The following is a 22,724-nucleotide window of genomic DNA, read 5'->3' on the forward strand; positions in this document are numbered from 1 at the left end:
CTATGGATGGATTCTTGAAACTTCAAAAAAATATACCCTCTGAAAACTTTTGGATGTCTTCAGCAGGAACACAAACATCTGTATTCCACTGTCAATATGTCTTATCATAAGATGGATATGGCACTAAAATCCTAGCAATTTTTCCTTCCTTTTTTTTTTCTGCTTACAGCTAGAGAAACATGTGAATGGAGCTTTCTTTTCAAAGCATTAAATATTAATATAAGAATGCATTACCAAAGAAAACCAATCTCTGTGTTTCTACTGCTACTCAATTTGCTGAGTGTGGTGGTAGAAAATGAAGAACAAAGTGAAAACCCAGTCCCATATTAAGATTACTGCAGAAATTCACCTAGGGAATATACAGATGTCATTTTAGAAAAGAGAGTTCTGCATTTGGGGATTTGTATAGCAAATAGTCTCTCTTCCTGTTCTCTCTTTCTTCCTGTGAACTGCAGTAACTATTAATACTCCCCTCTCTGTTTCTATTATGGAAAGGAAAAATAAAATGCACTTTTCTATTAAGAGTTATTCACAATGTGCTCTTCCTGTGTAATCATGGTAAAGGCTGCTGAATCTGATGTGCCCTATAAAATAACTTACTCAAGGAATGGCTGTTCTGACAAAGTTCTTAATGTGTGTTCAGGTGGCTACTCAACATGGAAGTTTTATATTCTTCTTTACATTGGATCTTAAAAACCAAAACATGGCTTGTGGTGGATATTCTTCTGAAAAAAAGCAGCAAAGAAAATGTCAGGGCTTTACTGGCCAATCTTACTATAAAACTTCCAGATAAAAATAGTGAATTTGAAGTAAGGTCTTCACATTTTCTTTTTTACATTTCTAATAAGTATAATGTACCAATAGAAATAGGCAGTTCATGCTTTTGGACAACACTAAATTTCGGTTTGGGTCTTTAAGCAAGACTTTTTGATAGACATCACATGAACAGAAACACTTTCATAAAACTTCAGAAGCTTATAGTGCATGTCTTTCTACCGAGATTTCAGAAACCACATTATACAAAAAGATATTTCTGTCTTATGGCAAGCTGTAGCAGTTACTGTATCATGCTGGCATCATGGGAGAGGGGAGGAAATCTAATAGCTAAATCTATTAGGATTCTGATGTACTACACCTTCAGTTGTAGGTTTTGTACTTCCTGCTTTTATACTGCTGTCCTTCTTACTGCAGAGGGTGTTGGACCTTTGAAGGTCCCTTCCAACCCAGACCTTCTGTGATTCCATACTGAAGCATGAAACTGTACACCCTCCACTGATTACTAAAACGCTTCCCAAGTATACCAGTACTTCACCATTAAGCTGGGGACACTTTGAAAAGGATTCCTGACAAATATGGACCCCAAGTGAGACCCCACGTGGAGTACTGTGTCCAGTTCTGGAGCCCCTATTACAAGAGGGATGTGGAGGTGCTGGAGTGTGTCCAGAGAAGGGCCACAAGGATGATCAGAGGGCTGGAGCACCTCTCCTATGAGGACAGACTGAAGGAGTTGGGGCTGTTCAGTCTGGAGAAGAGAAGGCTCTGAGGTGACCTAATTGTGGCCTTCCAGTATCTGAAGAGGGCCTACAGGAAGGCTGGGGAAGGACTTCTCAGGATCTCAGGTAGTGATAGGACTAGGGGGAATGGAACGAAGCTGGAGGTGGGGAGATTCAGGCCAGATGTGAGTTGGAGGTTCTTCACTATGAGAGTGGAGAAGCCCTGGAATGGGTTGTCCAGGGAAGTGGTCGAGGCCCCGTCCCTGGGGGTGTTTAAGACCAGGCTGGATGAGGCTCTGGCCAGCCTTCTCTAGTGTGGGGTGTCCCTGCCCATGGCAGGGGGGTTGGAACTAGATGATCCTTGTGGTCCCTTCCAACCCTGAATGACACTATGATACTCTGATAATAATTTTCTTTATGAGTTTAATGTAAGAGGAGTATATCTGTATAATTTGTAGACCAAACAAATAAATAGTATTTTATTTTGGTAGTCTTAAGTCAACATCCAAAATTAATAGCTGAAAGTCTTTAAGGCAGAATTCCTTAGTGTGCAGCACTAAGTTGCTGAAGTAGAAGGAAAAAATGCATGAATTAGCCTGTTCCAGTGGAAAAATAATTTTTTAGAAAGTACTTGAGACATTTAGTTCCTTGGCATATCTGTCAGGTTTGGTTTCCTGTGACATGAATTGTGATCACATTCAGTTCTTAAATGGCACTTCCTATTCCTGAGAAGTGTTTCTTCATTTCTGGAATATCATGTATGTACTCCATCAATTTAGGAGCACTTGATGCCTGTATTGGGTTTGGCTGAGATGGAGCTAATTCTCCCCAGAGCATCTTTCATACTGCTGTGTTTTGCAGTTATGCAGCTGGGTGCTGATCACACACTAGTGTTTTGGCTACTGCTGAGCCAAGCACCAAGGCTGTGCTTTTCCAGCATTTTCTCCTTAGCAGTAGGCTGAGAAAAGGGCAAGATCTTGGGAGGGGACACAGCTGGGCCAGCTGAACCAAACTGACCAAAGGGGTATTCCATACCATACAACATCAGCTAAGATATAAAAGCTAAGGGAAAGAAGGAAGTGTGGGGACATTCATTGATGGTGTCTGTCCTCTGGAGCAACTGCTACGTGTGTTGAAGCCCTGCTTGCTGGGAAGTGATGGGACATTGTCTGCTAATGTGAAGCAGAAAATAATATCTTTGTGTGCTTGTGCTTTTGCTTCTATGTATGGCCTTTGCTTTACATCCTATTAAGTTGCTTCTATCTTGACTTATGGGACATTTGTTATATTTTCCCTCTCCCCTGCCTAAGATGGGGAGTGATAGATCAGCTTTGGTGGGCATCTGACCTCAAGCCAGGGCCAAACCACCACAGCGTCTCAGAGATTTTTGTGCATGTTAAATAATGCCATAAGTATTTCAGAAAGCATTTCTGGGTTGTGCTTTACAGCTTAGTAAACTGTTAGGCAGGCAATTTAAGCCCAAGCAAAACGTGGATGAAGAAAACCTGTAAAACCAAACCCCAAAACTTTGTTGTCATTTTATACACAACTTGTACCATGGAAATTGGTGCACAATATGGAGGACTTTTTAAATGTCACAGTAATTGTCATATCGGAATGGAATGGAATGGAATGGAATGGAATGGAATGGAATGGAATGGAATGGAATGGAATAGAATAGAATAGAATAGAATAGAATAGAATAGAATAGAACAGAACTAGACCAGGTTGGAAGAGACCTTCAAGATCACCGTGTCCAACCCATCACCCAACACCATCTAATCAACTAAACAATGGCACAAAGCACTCGATCAACTCTCCTAAACACCTCCAGTGATAGAGATTCCACTACCTCCCTGGGCAGCCCATTCCAATGGGCATATTGTAACATTTACATAAATTAGTGGTTTAATATAAGAAAATATCTGTTGTCAATAGGCAATAATTGATAATATTGTAACAAAAAAGATAAAAATAGGTCATTCTTGATATCAGTTAATATACTTATGATACTAAACCTAAACTCATGGGATTTCTTTGTCAAAAGAATCTGGATATTTAGTTTGATTCAAAAGTAGTTTTCTCAAGCTAAAGCAGCTTTGAATTTACAAGAATGTGGGAGTTGCATGTATTAAGGTATAGTAATGTAAGATACAATACAAATAACACAACTAAAAATCTTATCTTTTAATATATCTAAATTTTGCCAAAATGGTATAATTTGCAACATGTCATACAATTAAAAAGAAACAAACAAGCAAACCCCAACTGAACCCCACCAAATCCAAAGCTGAATAAATGGATGCAGTTTACAACCAATTTACAATCAAAATACAAACAATAGTAAATGGTAGGAAGATCACTTTTTGTCCAAAATAATTTGTGTTACACCTGCATGTAAGAAAGTTATTCAGCCTCCTCATTCTGTCTCTATACTACTCCTACTGCGAGCGCCGACCTCTGGGGACGCGTGCATTTATCAGACCAAAACCAACCCAGGCCCACCCGGTGTGTGGGGTGTCCCTGCCCATGGCAGGGGGGTTGGAACTAGATGATCCTTGTGGTCCCTTCCAACCCTGACTCATACTATGATACTCCTGGCCTCCATCCAGCTTAATCTTTGCTGTATAACTCTCACATAGATGGAAAGGTTCATCTGTAAATAAAAGTCTTAAACTAAATTTAACATCTCTATTGATGATCTGGATGAGGGCATTGAGTCTATCATCAGTAAATTTGCTGATGACACCAAGCTGGGGACAGGATTTGATCTGCTAGAGGGTAGAGAGGCTTTGCAGAGAGACCTCGACAGGCTGGACAGATGGGCAGAGTCCAACGGCATGAGATTGAACACATCCAAGTGCCGAGTTCTGCACATTGGCCACAGCAACCCCATGCAGTGCTAGAGGCTGGGGTCAGAGTGGCTGGAGAGCAGCCAGGCAGAGAGGGACCTGGGGGTGCTGGTTGATGGTAGGCTGAACATGAGCCTGCAGTGTGCCCAGGCAGCCAAGAGGGCCAATGGCATCCTGGCCTGCATCAAGAACATTGTGGCCAGCAGGAGCAGGGAGGTCATTCTGCCCCTGTACACTGCACTGGTTAGGCCACACCTTGAGTACTGTGTCCAGTTCTGGGCCCCTCAGTTTAGGAGGGATGTTGACTTGCTGGAAGGAGTCCAGAGAAGGGCAACGAAGTTAGTGAGGGGCTTGGAACACAAGCCCTATGAGGAGAGACTGAGGGAGCTGGGGCTGCTTAGCCTGGAGAGGAGGAGACTCAGGGGTGACCTTATTGCTCTCTACAACTACCTTAAGGGGGGTTGTAAACAGGCAGAGGTTGGTCTCTTCTCCCAGGCAGCCAGCACCAGAACAAGAGGACACAGTCTCAGGCTGCACCAGGGGAAGTTCAGGCTGGAGGTCAGGAGGAAGTTTTACACAGAGAGAGTGGTTGCCCATTGGAATGGACTGCCCGGGGAGGTGGTGGAGTCGCCGTCACTGGAGGTGTTCAGGAGGAGACTTGACAGGGTGCTTGGTTGCATGGGTTAGTTGATTAGGTGGTGTTGGGTGATAGGTTGGACGCGATGATCTTGAAGGTCTCTTCCAACCTGGTTTATTCTATTCTATTCTATTCTATTCTATTCTATTCTATTCTATTCTATTCTATTCTATTCTATTCTATTCTATTCTATTCTATTCTATATTACATGGATGGATTAGAGAGACTGGGAAGTAAGGAGAAGTGTGAAAGGAAAACTAAGTTTAAATATTGCAGGTTTTTGTACAGATCTAAAACGTTAGGAGAATGGGCTGTACTTCTCACATTCAAAGATGAATAAAGTGTCATGAGAAATGAAGAAAACCCAGAAAATCTACTTCACAGCACCACTGTCAATATCTGAGGTTACTTTTCAATAGCTTGTAATTCTGTGTTTGCAGTTGCATTTAGTCAAAGCTCATTGTAAAATGTGATTTATGTTCAAGTGGTGGTGCTGGCGTTTTTTTAAGGACACAGGGCTTAAAATCTCTAAGAACAAATGCAAGGTACTTTGATCTCAAGAAGTATTGTAGTAAATATTTTAATAAGCAATTAAATAGAAATCAATTTTTCCAGATATATTTCACCTCTTATTCCTCTGTTGTAATATCACCTCTCAAGTAAATTTGCAGTGAACATCCTGCTCTGATGTCAAGGTCTTTCTGGTTTGTTAAGGTGAATCTTGTTAAGCAGAGCAATATTTAATATGAATAACTGATAAATTAGATGCATGGTGCAACTGCAAATTTTGCCTTTCAAATCTGAATTCTAACCATCTGCATTTATTTTACATTGCAAATTGCTTACAAGAAAGGCAAAGTACATTTGAGGAATATTTATGCATGTATAAACTCATGCTGCATTTTGTAATACAAAATAGGAAAGTGTTCCTGGAGGACAACATATTCTTTTAAGTATTTTTGAGGTCACTGAATGACAGAGTAGTTATGAATAGCCTTATCTGGATTACATTTCACAATATCATAAAATCATAGAATGTTAGGGCTTGGAAGGGACCACTAGAGATCATCTAGTCCAACGCCCTTGCCAAAGCAGGATCTCCTAGGGCAGGTCACACAGGAATACATACAGGTGAGTTTTGAAAGTCCACAGAAAGGAGACTTCACAGCCTCTCTGGGTAGCCTGCCTGGTTTTCTGTCACCCTCAACATAAAGAGGTTTCTTCTCATGTTGAGATAGAACTTCCTGTTGTTCCCACCTATAGCCATTGTTCTTTGACCTACTGCATTAAATATCACAGTATATCACAGTATCACAGTCTAACTAAGGTTGGAAGAGACCTCGAGGATCATTGAGTCCAACCTATAAACACAGACCCCATGACTAGACCATGGCACCAAGTGCCACGTCCAATCTCCTCCTGAATGCCTCCAGGGACAGTGACTCCACCACCTCCCTGGGCAGCCCATTCCAAATATGTTGTTACCTCCAGCTAGACTCCTGTTATGACGCTTGAGCAACTAACCCTGTTCCTTATGTGCACTTCAGAGCACTTCAGAGAGATATCCTATATCATAAAACAAATCTCCTTTTTATTGCTTTTTGCCCCCTCTCACTCTTTTTTTTCTTCCCCCTTTAAAAAGTTAGAAAACTTATTAATTCTTCACATCCTAAGTATGTTAAATGACAGATGCCATTTTCTGGATTCATGCTGATTCAATATATTACAAACTATATTGTCAATCCATAAATTTGCTCTTTTCTAGGAGCTTTGGGTTACCCTTTAGCTTGCTTTACTTTCCTTAATTTATAGCACTGTACGTTTTGTTCTAAAGGTTACTTCATCTTTTCATATTAGTTTTATTTAATGGGAATAGGTATCAAAGGTATTCCCTCAAATGATTCTACTTCTGGTTCAATTAGCATACTGATATATCAGAATCCTACCCAATAAAAATTCAAGTTGAATATGTGGAGAAAAGGAGCTTAACAGGATAATTGTGTTTTGGAGCTGCACTCAAAATATTCAAGCAGTTATTACCAGGTATAATTTTTTTATATATATATCAACCACTAAGAAGTGTTTTACAAAGCAAATTATTCACGTTAGTGAACATTATATGAGATTAATTATACCTGATTTACCACGCTACGGATCTTTATTCAGAGGTAGTTGTTTATATGCACAGTTAATTAAGCCACTACAACCTTTATTCCAAAAATAATGCAATAATTATACATTAGAGTGCAAAGAATGATGGAAATTCCCAACAGAGCCATTCTCTCTGTTTTTGAAAATGGTTACATTTGTTTCTGTGTATATACTTCAGGGAATGACTTAAGGCTTGGTAATGTCTCTGTGTAGTAATGGAAATTATGCCAGTGATTTTACTGGCAGTAGAATTCACTACCATTATGGTTTTTCATATGATGTGCAGCTTCAAATATTGCCATTATTAAAGTTCATTTATTTGTGTTAGCTGAATTCTGACATTTATAGCCAGATGCTTGAACAGTATTTATGAAATTAATTGTTATTTGGGCAAGGCAAACAGATGGAACTGAGACAGCCTGGCTGTTTCTGCACAGAAATAAACGTCTTGCCTATTGTGTAGCAAAACCTTTTTTTATTTTTCCAATATTTCTCCCCCGTGGCAATCTCTAACTTCATTTCATCAACACTTCTGTGAGCTAGCTCTGTGAAGCTCATGTACAAAAACATTTTTTATACTCTTCCTCCTACTGTGCAAATTCATAGATGAACCAAAACAGTGTTGGTCACCAGTGAAATTCCTCAGGTTGTGTGACATCTACAAAACTCTGAGACGTTTGTAAAGACCCTTAGTGATATACTGCCATAGATTCCACACTGTTCTCACAGAGCAGAAGGCCAACAGCATCTTGGCCAGCATGTAATTCTGGCCAGGGATGTAATCCTGCCCCTGTACTCGGCACTGGTGAGGCCTCAACGCGATTACTGTGTTCAGTTCTAGGTCACTCACTTCAAGAAAGATAGTGAGATGCTGGTGCAAGTCCAGAGGACAGTGACAAGACTGGTGAAGGAACTGGAGGGAAAGTCTTATGAGGAGAGGCTGAGGGAGCTGAGGTTGTTTAGCCTGGAGAAGAGGAGACTCAGGGGGGACCTTATCTCTACAACTACTTGAAGGGAAGTTGTAGGAAGGTGGGGTTCAGGCTCTTCTCCCAGGCAACTTGTGACAAGATGAGAGAGCATGGCCTGAAGCTGCACCCCAGGAGGTTTAGTTTGGATGTTAGGAAGCACTTCTTCATGGAAAGGGTAATTAGACACTGGAATGGACTACCCAGGGAGGTGATAGATTTGCTGTGTCTGGAGGTGTTTAAGGAAAGATTGGATGTGGCAATTAGTGACAGGATCTAGTCAGTGTGGTGGTGTTGGGTCATAGGTTGGACTTGATGATCTCAGAGGTCTATTCCAGCCTCAATAATTGTGTGTGATTCTGTGATTCATATAATATACATTACACCAATTTTTTTCTCATTCATATGTTCAAAGTTTGTGAGACAGATCCTTAATCCTAGCTAATTACCCTAAGTATTCATTTACAGCTGGAATATTTAAAGTACTCTGATGAAGAACTGTTCTTTTCTTTGTTTTCAAGGAGGATATTGTAACAATTTTCTGCCTATGTACAGAACACATCCACATCATACCATCACAGATACCAAGTGGCTCCAGTTTTTGCTATCAGATTTAGTTGGGTGATTCTATGAGTGTCTTTGTAAGTCATTGTATCTAGACATATAGTACTATGCAGGGGATTCTAAAGTAAATGCTGTTCTTTAAATACTATGTAATGCTATTTACATAGGCCCCAGAAGCCACCTAAGTGTTTGTACAATCACATCCTTAGGTTTGATGTAAGCACATGTTTTATTTAATGTAGACTCATAATCATGCTTTTACATTATTTAATTTTTAAAAACATTTACAGTAACACTAATTTTTAGTATGTCCTAAAGTTTATTTTCAGTTAAATTATTCAGCCTTGGAAAGTAAGCACGGCTGAAAGGCAAGTGAGGCTGGACAGATGGGCAGAGTCCAACGGCATGAGATCCAAGTGCCGGGTTCTGCACATTGGCCACAACAACCCCATGCAGTGCTACAGGCTGGGGTCAGAGTGGCTGGAGAGCAGCCAGGCAGAGAGGGACCTGGGGGTACTGGTTGATGGTAGGATGAACATGAGCCTGCAGTGTGCCCAGGCAGCCAAGAGGGCCAATGGCATCCTGGCCTGCATCAGGAGCAGTGTGGCCAGCAGGAGCAGGGAGGTCATTCTGCCCCTGTACACTGCACTGGTTAGGCCGCACGTCGAGTACTGTGTCCAGTTCTGAGCCCCCCAGTTTAGGAAGGATGTTGACTTGCTGGAATGAGTCCAGAGAAGGGCAGCGAAGTCTGTGAGGGGTTTGGAACACAAGCCCTATGAGGAAAGACTGAGGGAGCTGGGATTGCTTAGCCTGGAGAGGAGGAGACTCAGGGGTGACCTTATCACTCTCTACAACTACCTGAAGGGAGGTTGTAGACAGGCAGAGGTTGGTCTCTTCTCCCAGGCAGCCAGTACCAGAACAAGAGGACACAGTCTCAGGCTGCGCCAGGGGAGGTTTAGGTTGGATCTTAGGAAGAATTTCTATACAGAAGCAGTGACTGCCCATTAGAATGGGCTGCCCAAGGAGGTGGTGGAGTCACCACCATTGGAGGTGTTCAGGAGGAGACTTGATGGGGTGCTTGGTGCCATGGGTTAGCTGTTTGGGTGGGTTGGATTGGTTGATGGGTTGGACACGATGATCTTGAAGGTCTCTTCCAACCTGGTTTGGTTTATTCTAAATGTTTATTCTAAATGAAACACTGATACTGCTTGGTTTATGTTTTGAATTTCGTCTTACCATGACTGAATGTCATATATAATAATCCTTCCTTTCCCCAAATTCTATTCCTATTCTCATGATGGTACTTTATTTTTCCATTACATGGTTGTACTTTATAGCTTGGTGCTTTTAAATCTTGCAAATGTGCTGAAGATACACAGTTCTATTCTGTTTACAAGTAAACAGTTGCCATGTTTCAATGACAAATGCAGAAATTACTGTTTTCCCAAAATTCATTAAATCCCTTTAGGGCCACATGTAATGTGATCTCTGTCTACTGCAGAAACTAAAGAAATAGAAATTTTAATGAATCTGGACTCAAAAGAATGAGAGCACTGACAGAAGTAATTATTCTTTCATTAAATGTATGACTTGAAAATCAGCCTAAAGCAACTGTTAAAACACTCCTATATAAGGAAAAACTCTGGACTCCTTAGAGACAGAGACTACTGCCTTTTTTTACAAGGCATAACATTTCTATATCCTCCTTTACAATAATAGTAAGACCCTGCTTTTCTGGGTGCAAGAAGTACATCAGTACTTTCAGTAACATCCATTCAATTTATACCCATTCCCTACTATGAATATGATACCTGGAAAACTTATCACACAGCTGGCAAACAGCAAGGTGACAATTGCTGTAGAGGCAATAAAACGAGTCTTTCTTGTAAAGAAGCATACAAGAACTTTGTATGGATCAGTTTCCAGGTGCATAGTCTGGTAACTAATACCAGTATTAGTAATACATACTACTATGTATTATGTACAATTCCATGGAGTAATATGCAATACTGCACTCTCACAAGGGATCCTGAAATCCAACATTATTTTCTTGGATTTTGTTTCTAGACTTGCTGTACATTAGAGCAGCAATTCTACTGTTTTTTCTGGCAAGATTTTCTCTCTATTGTTTTTCTTCTGAGGGCATCTCCAGGTAGAATCATAAAAATAGGCTGTGTGAAAGATTGCTGCCAGGGAAATTCAGTCATGATTTCTAGAAGTGTTCTGAGTTCAAGCCCTTTTGCTTCTCAAATCACTTTTTTTTGATTATTGCAATTTGATATCTCCTCTTAAATATCTGCAAACCTACCTAATTCACTTTCAGATCCTTTGTTGATAACTCAGAACTCTTCCTTTGATCATATCCATCTTTAATGTTAGTCTTGAGTACATCAATAAACTTGCAGAGAGCCTAGGACCAGTAATTCACCACTAATGTGCATGTAGCTGCATTGAGGAGTGTAGTTCAAGGATGGTTGATACTGCTTTCCATGGGGGTGGAATGGCAAGTTATGAATGGTATGAAGGTGGCTTGAACATGCCCATTTTCAGCAAAAATATTGTAAGGTTCATGTCTCCTGTGCTTACAATCTGAATATAAAGTACCAAGCCTCATCAAAGTCCTTAACTGCTGCCTATGACTTTTGTAATACTGACATTAAATTCCCTCAGAAGCATAACTTACTCAGTCCCAACAATGATTTTATACAACAAAGCAGAAGGGGATTACTGGCACTTTACAAGAAAATTTAAGTTTGGAACCACTAGAGTATTAGAAAATCTGTGACTTGCAAGTTGGAAGTGAACCAAACAAATAGTGAAATTGCCTGAAGTTTTTAACAACATTTTTATTTCATCATTTTTTTCCCCTGTATTTTTTTCTTTCATCTTTTTCTTTTAGCAATGGTTGTTCTCAGCAATTTGGAACCAAATACCACATATGAAATCAAAGTAGCTGCTGTAAATGGAAAAGGTCAAGGAGAGTATAGCAAAATTGAGATCTTTCAGACCTTACCTGTCCGTGAGTAATATTTATACTATTAAATGAAAATGTTAATTATTATTAGAATATGTGAGCTTCCTATGAGCTAAAAATGTGAAATATGATTCACTGTGGGTAATAAGATTTGGGGTTTTTTTTTAATTGTATGCTACTTCCCAGTGCATAGCATCAGTCTTTACATTGTTTCTCATGTTTTGTTCCTCTTAGTCCCCCTTCACCATCACCAAGTAGCATGTGTGAACTTAAAGTGGAGAATTTATTCCATTGTCTGTATTTTCCAGACTTAGAGACATCATTGGTTTATATCCAAAAGCACAAACAATGATACAAGATTAACCCTTTTTCTTGTTTACTCTCAGGGTATTAGAGAGATCTGTGAGAAATGAATTGGCCCTTTCTAGAGAAATGTCTTGTGTAAAATGGGCTGCCAGAAATGTTGCAGTGATTTCTCAGTATAATTAAGAATACTGGCCCCAGTGGAATAAAACAGAGGCATCATGGAACTACAAATAAAAAATACTTGTGTTCTTTTATTATCTATGTATTGATGCGTTTCTTCCATCCCAAACCAGTAACTTGGCAACTTTCAAATTTCTTTTGATTAATGCATGTCTGTGTTCTCAATATATTGATGGAACAAAGAGTTTATTGTTATTCATATAGAATATTATTCCTAATGGAAAAGTGATTAGAAAATGCTAAAAATTATGTTATCTGATAGAAAGCTAGGAAAATTCTGTATTGAGGTTTATCTTGACTTTGATAAGAGATAAACACAAGCATTGCAACATTTCTAATGGATCTGTTTCTGGGTGAATGCAAATTCACAGATAATTTGAAGGTAAGACTTCAGTATGACAACACATGATCAGGATCTCAGGTAGTGATAGGACTAGGGGGAATGGAATGAAGCTGGAGGTGGGGAGATTCAGGCTAGATGTGAGGAGGAGGTTCTTCATCATGAGAGTGGTGAAGCCCTGGAATGGGTTGTCCAGGGAGGTGGTCGAGGCCCCGTCCCTGGAGGTGTTTAAGAGCAGGCTGGACGAGGCTCTGGCCAGCCTGGTCTAGTGTGGGGTGTCCCTGCCCATGGCAGGGGGGTTGGAACTAGATGATCCTTGTGGTCCCTTCCAACCCTGAATGATACTATGATATACTATGATACTATGATATACTATGATTTTAAACTTTATAATAGACATTGCATGTGAACACTACAATTAATTTACACCAGAACATACTTTAAGCAAACTATTTAACACCGTTAATAAGGGTGTTCTGTGCTTGGAGGAATCGCGTGAATTTTAAAGATTTTAATTAACAGTATTCTGGGCAAGTTCCCAGATGGACTAATCTTATGTAGGCTTATCTTATGTAGACTTCCCAGTTTAAGACTTATCCTACTGCTGAGCTATTATCTGCTGTTTTTCCCCTTTGTTTTTTAGGGGAGCCAAGCCCTCCTTCAATTCATGGACAGCCAGGAAGTGGAAAAAGTTTCAAGCTCAGCATAACTAAACAGGATGACGGAGGTGCCCCGATTTTGGAATATATTGTCAAATACAGAAGTGTAAGTATTTCATCTAATCAAAGTATATGTGTTTTTCTTAATAATATCTGCTTTTTATGTAAGGAAGACTGTTGAAATAATTGGAACTGATGCAAAATATTTTGCATACTGCAAGACAATATCGTATAGTATTTTTTTTACTAGCTGCTTTAATGCCAGATTATAAAACAAATAAAAAAGAAGAAACCCACCCTGCCCTTCTTACAGGTATATCTGCAAGTTCATTCTAAGAAAACTGCATTCTCTGTTTATTACATGGTAAATGTCTTCAGCTCTCAAAAGCGCAGTAAATTATCAGGCATCAAACTTACATAATTAAGGGTTGTTTGATCAGCAAATTATTAACCTGTTATAAATGCATCTTTATTGATGGATTCCACTGCATTCCAGTGCTCCATATGAATTTTGAATAAGATGAATTATCTGTCCACATTTCATATTTTCTGTTTTCATATATTCTGAGGCTCAGCTCAAATAATGGACAATTTGTGAGGACTTCCATGAGTTTCAGTTGGAAGAAACATCACTGGCAAGGACAAGTATTTGATTGATGGGATATATGCTTCACTCTTGTTTGACTATGTTGGTGGAAGACTGTGGGTTTTTTTTGTTCCTTTACAATAGCTTCTAGAGCAAACTTCTGTAAATATGAATAATTTAAAGAGAGATCATTTCTCACATACTCCCACTCTGAGATACCTACCATGAAATAGTTAAATATATTTGCATCTTGGAGTTCCACTTTATCTGACAGATGCTTGGACTTTCCATGCATTTTAACAGTATATACCTTAGCAGTCATTTTGTTCTTTGCTCAGTATTTGTCCTGTGTTATCTAGACCTACAAAGAACCATCTTAATGTAATGGGTTCTTGTGAAGTCACTGCTTTACACTATCAGATTGTCTTCCATGAGGATTTCTTGATACTTTTTCCTGACAGCTTTCAAGATAGTGTGGCATCTCCTGTCCTTTTTTTTATTACAAGAACCACCATAATAACAAGCCTGAGACAAGCTTTCAGTGCAATAAGTTAGGGAGAATGGAGAATACAAGAAAGGACTGAAGGGAATTAATAACTTTTTCTCACTTTTTATGAGTTCCAGGAGAATATGATCATGGATACATTGTAAGATGATTATTAAAGAGAGAGATGTTATTTTCTAGACTAGTAAATGGCTAGATGTCTAAGCAGTGGATTGGCTTTATTTCCATTTTTGTCAGATGTGACCTCAATTTTGAGAAGCAGCCAAGTCACAGTAGACTGGAGTTTCACACTGCTTTGTTTACTTTTTGTTTACTTTTTTTTCCCCCAGGTTTCAGGGTTTACTCAATTCCCTTACCAACCTAGGTCTTAGATACTTCAGAACTACATATGGCTGATACTTGTATTTAAAGCAAATATATAGCTAATTAAGAATTATTATTATTTTTTAATATTGTTCCTGTGCATCCTTAATCTGTTGCATTGTGACAGATTTTTGACTGAATGTGTCAACCAAAGACTTAGAGTGGGAAGAAGACAGTGGAAATCTAACCCTTAATTGTAATGGAAGAAACTGATTTTTTGGTTTATTCTCACAGCATCAGTGACCTACTGTAAAGGAGTGTTTCTGCACAGAACAAAATGCAGATGAAAGAACTTTTTAATCTCTGAGATTGTAGATCTGATTGCAGTTTCTGGCAATGTGCATTCGTTTGTAGATATTAGTGATACAACTGCCAATAACAAATCATTATTGAAGATACCATACTAACTCCTCAAATTAAGCCACAGTTTGTGATTTAGAGGTTTCTTCCATTTGTTTTAGAGAACTATGTAGTATGTAGAACTTTCTATAAATGTTAAGTATTAATAAAGCAGTCTAATATGGTATGAATTGTTCTTTTGTAAATCTTCTGCTTCTTAAGAGCAGAAAGAGTCAGCACAAACGGAAATTTAACTATCAGATTCTGTTTTTTTCTTCCCTGTCTTCCTGTTTCTGCACTAATAGTAACATAAATATAGACACATTATTAGTCTGCTTGGTAAAGCATGCTTGAAAATGCATAGGAAATGCAGGGGTTTGGTCTTGTTTGGTTGGTTTTAGATGCCAAAAGCAGAGTGTATTCACACAGACTTCATCTGCTTATCTTTAAGAGAAAATAACTTACTTTCCAGATACTTTCTTTATTCTTTCTTCTCCTAAATTGTGTTTGTGACTCCTTAAAACATATTGCTGTCCTTGAACTCATTTATCTCAATCCACCCAATTTGGCTTCACTTTCAGCTAAATATAGACTATCACTTCTCTGGCATGGCATGCAGGTATCTTGTTACATTTCAAGTCTTTCATTTTTATTCACCTGACCAAACAGTGAAACAACTGCAGAAGAGCAGCCTCATAAAGAAATTTATACAGTTTTCCTTCCAGAACTGAAGTTCATTCATCAGCTAGAATTCTACAGTTGGTTGTGTTGTATTTTGGTTTAAGGTTTTTTGGTTTGTTTGCTTGGATTTTGTTGTTGTAGTTTGTTTGTTTTGTTTACAAAGTGTAGCTGTATATCTGTTTGCACTGCTGTCTTTTCCACCTTCGGGAACCATATTATGATGAATCTTTATCTTCTAATTCAGTGTATTTTTTCTCCTTCTGTGATCCTGAACCTCTTTGGAATTTCCCAGTGTATGCACATACTTGTATGTACACACAGCAAGACCATGTATGGGTCTTGTATTTTCTGCCATGTTGATATACTTTGGAATCTAAATGGTTTGTGTTTTGGTTGGGTTTTTTTGTTTGGTTTGCTTGTTTGTTTTCCCCCTATATCCTCTCAAACCTCACCAATTTAAACAGTTATTAAAATATGGGTCCACATATCATTGCTATTCCTAATATTACTAAGGAGTATCTGCATATGCATGTTGCAATCTGTATTAATTAGAGTAGAATACAATAGAATAGAATTAACCAGGTTGGAACAGACCTTTGAGATCATCATGTCCAACCTATCATCCAACACTATCTAATCAACCAAACCATGGCACCAAACACCCCATCAAGTCTCTTCCTGAACACCTCCAGTGATGGTGACTCCCCACCTCCCTGGGCAGCACATTCCAATGGCCAATCACTCTTTCTATGAAGAACTTCTTCCTAACATCCAGCCTAAACTTCCCCTGGCGCAGCCTGAGACTGTGTCCTTTTATTCTGGTGCCGGTTGCCTGGTAGAAGAGACCAGCCCCCACCTGGCTACAACCTCCCTTCAGGTAGTTGGAGACAGCAATAAAGTCTCCCCTGAGCCTCCTCTTCTCCAGGCTATCTAATTCTATATTTTGTAAAAGCAGTTTGATGTTGTGGTAATATAAGTGGATTCACTCAGTAGAATGTGAGGTGGTTGCAACAGAATTTACCCACAAGGATATAGGTAAATAACTTTGACAGAAAATACCAGTTTCACTGTATGATGAATAAACTATTTTTGCTCCAGGGTATGTATTTTTTTTCATGATTTGCACTGTGACTGTCATTCTGATATTTGTGTTGGTCTGCTGCTGTACCAAGTAGGCACTTTCACCCTGCTCCTGAAAAGATGTTTTACTGTATTTTAATAATCCCCAGGACTATTGTGTCACTGCCAGTGCAGAAGAAACAAGAAAGACTATAAAAGATTGTGGTGGGTTGAAGTTTCCCCCAGCATTAACTTTAGCCAGACTAACTCAGTTAGAAGCAAATGAAGCTTAACACTGAAACTACCACAAAGGTGAAGTCAGTAATGAGAAACCATCATGCTCAGCCTTGATAGCAATTTTTTTACTGTAGCAGTGCACATATGGGAGTTTAGCCTCTCACGTTTTCTGAAGACTGAAGAGAAACAAACCAAAACAACAGCAACAACAAACAACACCAAAAAAAATGACAATATATCAGGCATAAGGAGCATGATTAGGCCTTGAACTGTCCAGTTCAGATCCTATTTTCTTCTACACTTGCATCAGTCAAGAGCTAGATGCTTCAGCAAAGAGCCCAAATATAAGCTGATGAGATGCACAGTAGACTACAGCAAGAAGTTCTGCTTCCCTTTATTTGAAGTTGTTGGGGTTACTTTGGGTGGGAGTTTTATTGTTTGTTTGTTTTGGGTTTTTTTGTTTTCCCCCCAGAAATTCTGTGTCCAGTGACTGGGTCTGTGTTGCTGTATGGGTTGGATGGTCAGGATTTGGCTCTCAGCCATCGTTTTATCACTTCATTATACCTCAGTGTATAGTAAGAACAGGACTGCATGGATTCTTAATTGCTGTTATTGTCACTCCTTTCAACCAGATGGCTTTTGTGTTTAACAGCATATATTATTTCATGCTTTTGCCTATTAGTTATTTTGTAATTCTTATTTGCATAAAGAACAATTACATGTGTGAGGTACTAAAAGGACAGATTGCAAAGGTAAGCCCACATTAAAGAATTATCAGAATTAAGACTGACATGGAAGTCCTCATTTGTTCCTTTTGCATAGGTGTCTTAGATAATTATCTGAATTATGCAAACCCCAGATTTTCTTTAGAACAACATCTTAATGATTTACATGTGTACTCTCACCAGGGTGAGGACTGCATACATTCTCAATGGTGTTTATGTCATTGCATCCAAACTGGTTTGCAAAATGTTGCTTGCTTTAGTGCCAAATATTGCTACAGTTAGTGTGTATTTTCATTATGTAACTAACAGTCTGAACGCACAGCTTGCATTCATGAACAATTCAGGTTTGCATTTCATGGCAGGTTTCTTTTAAGGAATAGTGATTAAAATGTAATTGAAACATTTATGCTGAATAAACCTTTAACAGAATTTATTCTTAGCAGCATTTTTAAATAATTACCCTGCTATTCCTCAAGATCAGCATTAGTATGTGGGCAGAGGAGGAAGTGAAGCCAAAAGGTGAAAAAGAATTGCCCACAAAAATCTGTAAACATTGTGAAAAAACTATTAGGAGTGGTCAAAATCACAAAAAGCTCAAGTACTCACAACTCCAAAATAGATTATTTGCATGCCCATAACCTCTGTAAATAAAACTCCCTATTTTTTTGTGCATCATGCCTAGTTTAGACAAATAATACAAGGGTTTCTGAGAGTTTAAACTTCTGTTTGCATTTTACAGAAAGATAAAGAAGACCAGTGGCTAGAGAAAAAAGTGCAGGGTAGTAGAGACCACATCATCTTAGAGCACCTTCAATGGACCATGGGTTACGAAGTACAAATCACTGCTGCCAACAGACTGGGTTATTCTGAGCCAACATTGTATGAATTCAGCATGCCACCGAAGCCAAACATTATTACAGGTAAGTTAACTTTAGAGCGTTTTTACTCCATGAATTGTTTGCTACTTGTAGTACCCTGATTTGTGGTGTTGAATGTAAGCTAACTGAAGTCTTTAACTGGCAGAGCCTGAGACCACACACTCTATTATCAGCAAAGACTCAATTCAAAACCCTTAAATGGTGCCCTATTTTCATCTTTTCTCTTAGCAATGGAGCCATTTCTAAGTACAGAAAAACCCATTTTCTCTTCAACCAAGATGCTGACAGTTATAAAATAGTATTTAAGATGCACCTGCTATAATGTTTAAAATTGTACTGCCTATTTGTGGTAAGCAACTTAGTTGTTTTAATTCTTGTTTTCAGTTGTATCTCTCCACATGATTCAAGATTCACATGTATTAAAGGTATTTATTTATTAACCTGGTGAGGTTAAGAATTCAAATAACCTTGTTTAGGTGCCATCCTACTGATTCACCCTAACATGGTGAGCATACAGATCTCTATTGGACCTACCTATTTAGAAGCTTTGAAATCTACAGTAAGATTCATATTTGTAAGTGTGAAAATAGGGAGGATTTGGAATTATTTTAAGGGAAATTGAATAGTAACTGACAGTGAGCTTGTTTCATTAAGTAATTTATCAAGTCTTACTGCTTTCCAAAGTAGAGTTATATTTTGGAGCAAAAATGCAATTTTCATTCCTTTAGAGCAAACCTAAAATATGATATTGTGGAGTAAAATATCAAGTAAATAGGGAGGTGGTGGAGTCACCATCATTGGAGGTGTTTAGGGGAGACTTGATAGGATGCTTGGTTGCATGGTTTAGTTGATTAGGTGGTGTTGGATGATAGATTGGATGCGATGATCTCAAAGGTCTCTTCCAACCTGGTCTGGTCTGGTCTATTCTATTCTATTCTATTCTATTCTATTCTATTCTATTCTATTCTATTCTATTCTATTCTATTCTATTCTATTCCATTCCATTCCATTCCATTCCATTCCATTCCATTCTATTCCATTCTATTCTATCTGATATATTGGGGGTCATTTTAATTTTTACAAAGCAAATGTTATGATGAAGACATTTCCAACGTTTCTGTTTAATTATGAGCTGATACCTTTAATAATAAAATCCAAATTAGCTTAGATTAGTGAGCATTTTAAAAATAGGTGCTAAATCCTCTAACAGAGTGTTTTCTGTATGCTGCATATTAAACTCTTAAAGTATTACAATAAAATTCAAATCTTGTTAAATTAATAGAGTGGACTATATTAAAATATAAAGCATATCAATACCTGTGTTTCAGCCTGGGCATTGGTCTTAGTAAAATGGTAATTAGTTTGATCATATCATAGACTGCCATCAGAAAACTTGAAATAACTGATTAGATTTTTCTCCACCTATTACAAGTTTTCTTGCAATGTTTTGTTCAGGGAAGTTATCTCAAGATCCCTGCAACATTTATTTGTTTTTATTATTCCATAGCAATTTATTGGTATCAGAACCATTCTCACTTTTATTTATAGAATGGAGTGGCATTTGTAATTCATGAGTAGGTTCGGATCCAGACCTAGTGCAAATACTTGGTTTATACACTTGAATTTCAGCAATGAATTTCAGTAGTGAATGTCAGTGGTGAAATTCAAATGGTGTTTTTCACTGCAATCTAACTTTAGGCTGTTAGAATTATTTAAAGCATTCCATTTTATTGCTACAGCTGCTGTAACAGAGAAACACGATTTCCCTCTGTAAATGGAAATGTGGGTGGTCTCCAGACTTGCAAATATAAAGCAGCTTCATGAATTTAGTTTCAGAAGATAGAACATTTTTATCTGAACACTGTTTTATAGTTTTTTAAGGGCTTTTTCTTTTCAGTGTTCTCCCATAACCTCTAAGTAGTTGTAAGAAGTCTGTTACACTATTTAACATCAGGTCTTCTTTATAAGAATCATTATTGCAATTATGATTGTAGAACTAATTAGTTTCCTTGACAACTGTTTTTGCAAGGCCTGAAAAGAGTGTGAAATTCCCATCATAAGAACATTCTGTAGGCGACATTTAAATTATGTCAAAAGGCACTTAGAATCAGTGGAACATTAATGTTCATGAGTCAGTATGGGTTCTTGTTTTGAAATGAAATAATATTATTGCTGCAATATAATATATAGAACATTGTTGCAAAAGTATGAATCTATTGTTTTAAAGCTTGACAGATAACATGTATAAAATGTTTAACTTAGAGTAATTCCTTTTAATATCAGCCAGCCTAGATGATGCAATGTTTTTTCTGCTCTGAGGCATAGGTATTTGCTGCCAGATATCTACACCTAGGTCCAAAACAAGGAGATAGGCAACAGGAATGAAATCAGACAGACTTGTGAATTAAATCTGCTTCAGTTATCCTGTGCTCAATTAGAAGTTTGTATTGACTGAGATTACCTTCCTGATATAATTATTTTAAAAGCTTCTAAGACTCGTGAAGGTTTTCATTAGTATGTGCCCAAATCCATGGCACTTCAGATGAATTGAGCGTTTCGGTCTTGCTCTTAATGTAATTGAAAACCAAGATATCTGTAGATCCTATGTATTCAATCTCACGAATATTACTTATCCCAAGAGAATTTTGGGATCACATAAGGATCATGATGGTTAACTATACCTAGCATGCTATTCTGGTGAAAATGTGTGCAAGTTAATGCAATTAATCAGAGAACTGGAGAGAGGGAGGCAAGGATACATTTGTTGTCCTTTGATAGGTGCTTACCAGGGAAATGGAACTTGTCACAGTTTTGACTACTTCAGAAGGAGCATGCTTATGCTTTCAAGATATAAAACAGAGGTAGTAATCCCTGAGGGCAGGGACTGGATGCCAAAACTCAAGTGAACACACAACTCCTGTGGGCACTGAATCCACAACTTCTATTTGCTAGGGAAGTGTAAGCTAGTAACAGCTCCTGGTTATAGCTCCTGGCAGTCAGATTCTATAATAACACAGTTTGATGATCTTCCAAGGCCTAGGAAAGAGCTTGGGGCTACATATTGCTGTCTGGCATCACTGAGGTGTATCAATGAGACAGATACTCTGTTAAAAGTTTGCATGGCTGACCTCATCAGCCTCCAACTATGGATCTGTACTGTAGTCTCCAGTCACTGAGCCACTCAAATTTGTGATTAGTTCCTCAGAATGTATAACCTTTTTAATAAAAGTTTCTTGATTTCCTGATTGTCTGAATGGTTTACCCATAGAACTTTGCACTGACTTTGAGAAATACTCAGCAAACTAATTTCTTAACATGTTTTCCCTTATATAAATGTATGTATAAATATATTCATGTATGTGTATGTGTGTATACAGGTACACATTACTGTATATCTATGTATACATAATTTTACTGACTACTTTTTTGTGTGATTTTATTTTACAGTCAGCAATTCTATCCTTCTATTTCACTGTTTACCTAGACATAGGAACATTTATTTAAGAATCGTGCTTTGAAGAAAAAATTGCACAGTCATAAATATACATACTCCAAAATCTTGCTAAGGATGTGAGTTGTCACTACTTGCAGGCAGATGCAACTCTAACACTGTTGTGCTTGCCTGTGAGTGAAGTTTTTAACAGATTTTAAGTACTAATTTCATACAGTTTAGAAAATGTTGGTTCTGGTTTCTCTTTAGACTCAATTTTCTTCTAGTCCTGTGAGAAAAAGGTGATTCCCAAAAGGGCTGTGTATCTTTGCACTTAGCTCTTTATCAGTGTTAGGACAGCATAGACTAAACATCTACAGCCACAACAAACCTTCTGACTAGGCGTCACTAGGAATAGCCAAACTCCATCAGCCCCTGTAGCCAACAATGCAGCCATTTTTTTGGGTCAATTTATTCTTTCTCACCAGGGCAGAGAAAAAAGTTCTCTTTGTACTATGCAGCTGGTAAAGAAGTGTCTAAATCAGCTGCTTAAATAAATTGTTTTAAGTTTAGACCAAAAAGTTCACCACTTCAGCCTCTGTGGAGAGGCACATGTTGCTGCTACTAAGCTATACCTTTTCAGTGCTTTATTATCCATATTGGTCCAGAAAACAGCAATGGTTACCATTTTATCCACACTCTAATCATATTTTGATGTTTCTATTAATGTCTTTCAAATGATTGACACAATGTAAAAGATTAATTCTATTTTCTCTTGTTTTTCTTTCCCACTGTCACTT

The 22,724-nt window shown here is 38.2% G+C and overlaps 1 protein-coding gene across 2 annotated transcripts in view; it reads left to right on the forward strand.

Annotated features, from left to right (window-relative positions):
- NCAM2 (neural cell adhesion molecule 2) overlaps window positions 1–22,724 on the forward strand; it is a 224,800-nt gene that overhangs the window by 166,139 nt on the left and 35,937 nt on the right. For both annotated transcript variants that reach the window (XM_068144456.1, XM_068144457.1), the window contains exons 13-15: window positions 11,562–11,681; window positions 13,106–13,227; window positions 18,356–18,536. In XM_068144456.1, the coding sequence (XP_068000557.1) occupies window positions 11,562–11,681; window positions 13,106–13,227; window positions 18,356–18,536 (423 nt within the window). The remainder of the gene's footprint in view (window positions 1–11,561; window positions 11,682–13,105; window positions 13,228–18,355; window positions 18,537–22,724) is intronic.

This window comes from Melanerpes formicivorus, unplaced genomic scaffold (genome assembly GCF_026170545.1).
Source record: "Melanerpes formicivorus ecotype bairdi unplaced genomic scaffold, bMelFor1.0.p_v2 SCAF_11, whole genome shotgun sequence".
Taxonomy (NCBI): domain Eukaryota; kingdom Metazoa; phylum Chordata; class Aves; order Piciformes; family Picidae; genus Melanerpes; species Melanerpes formicivorus.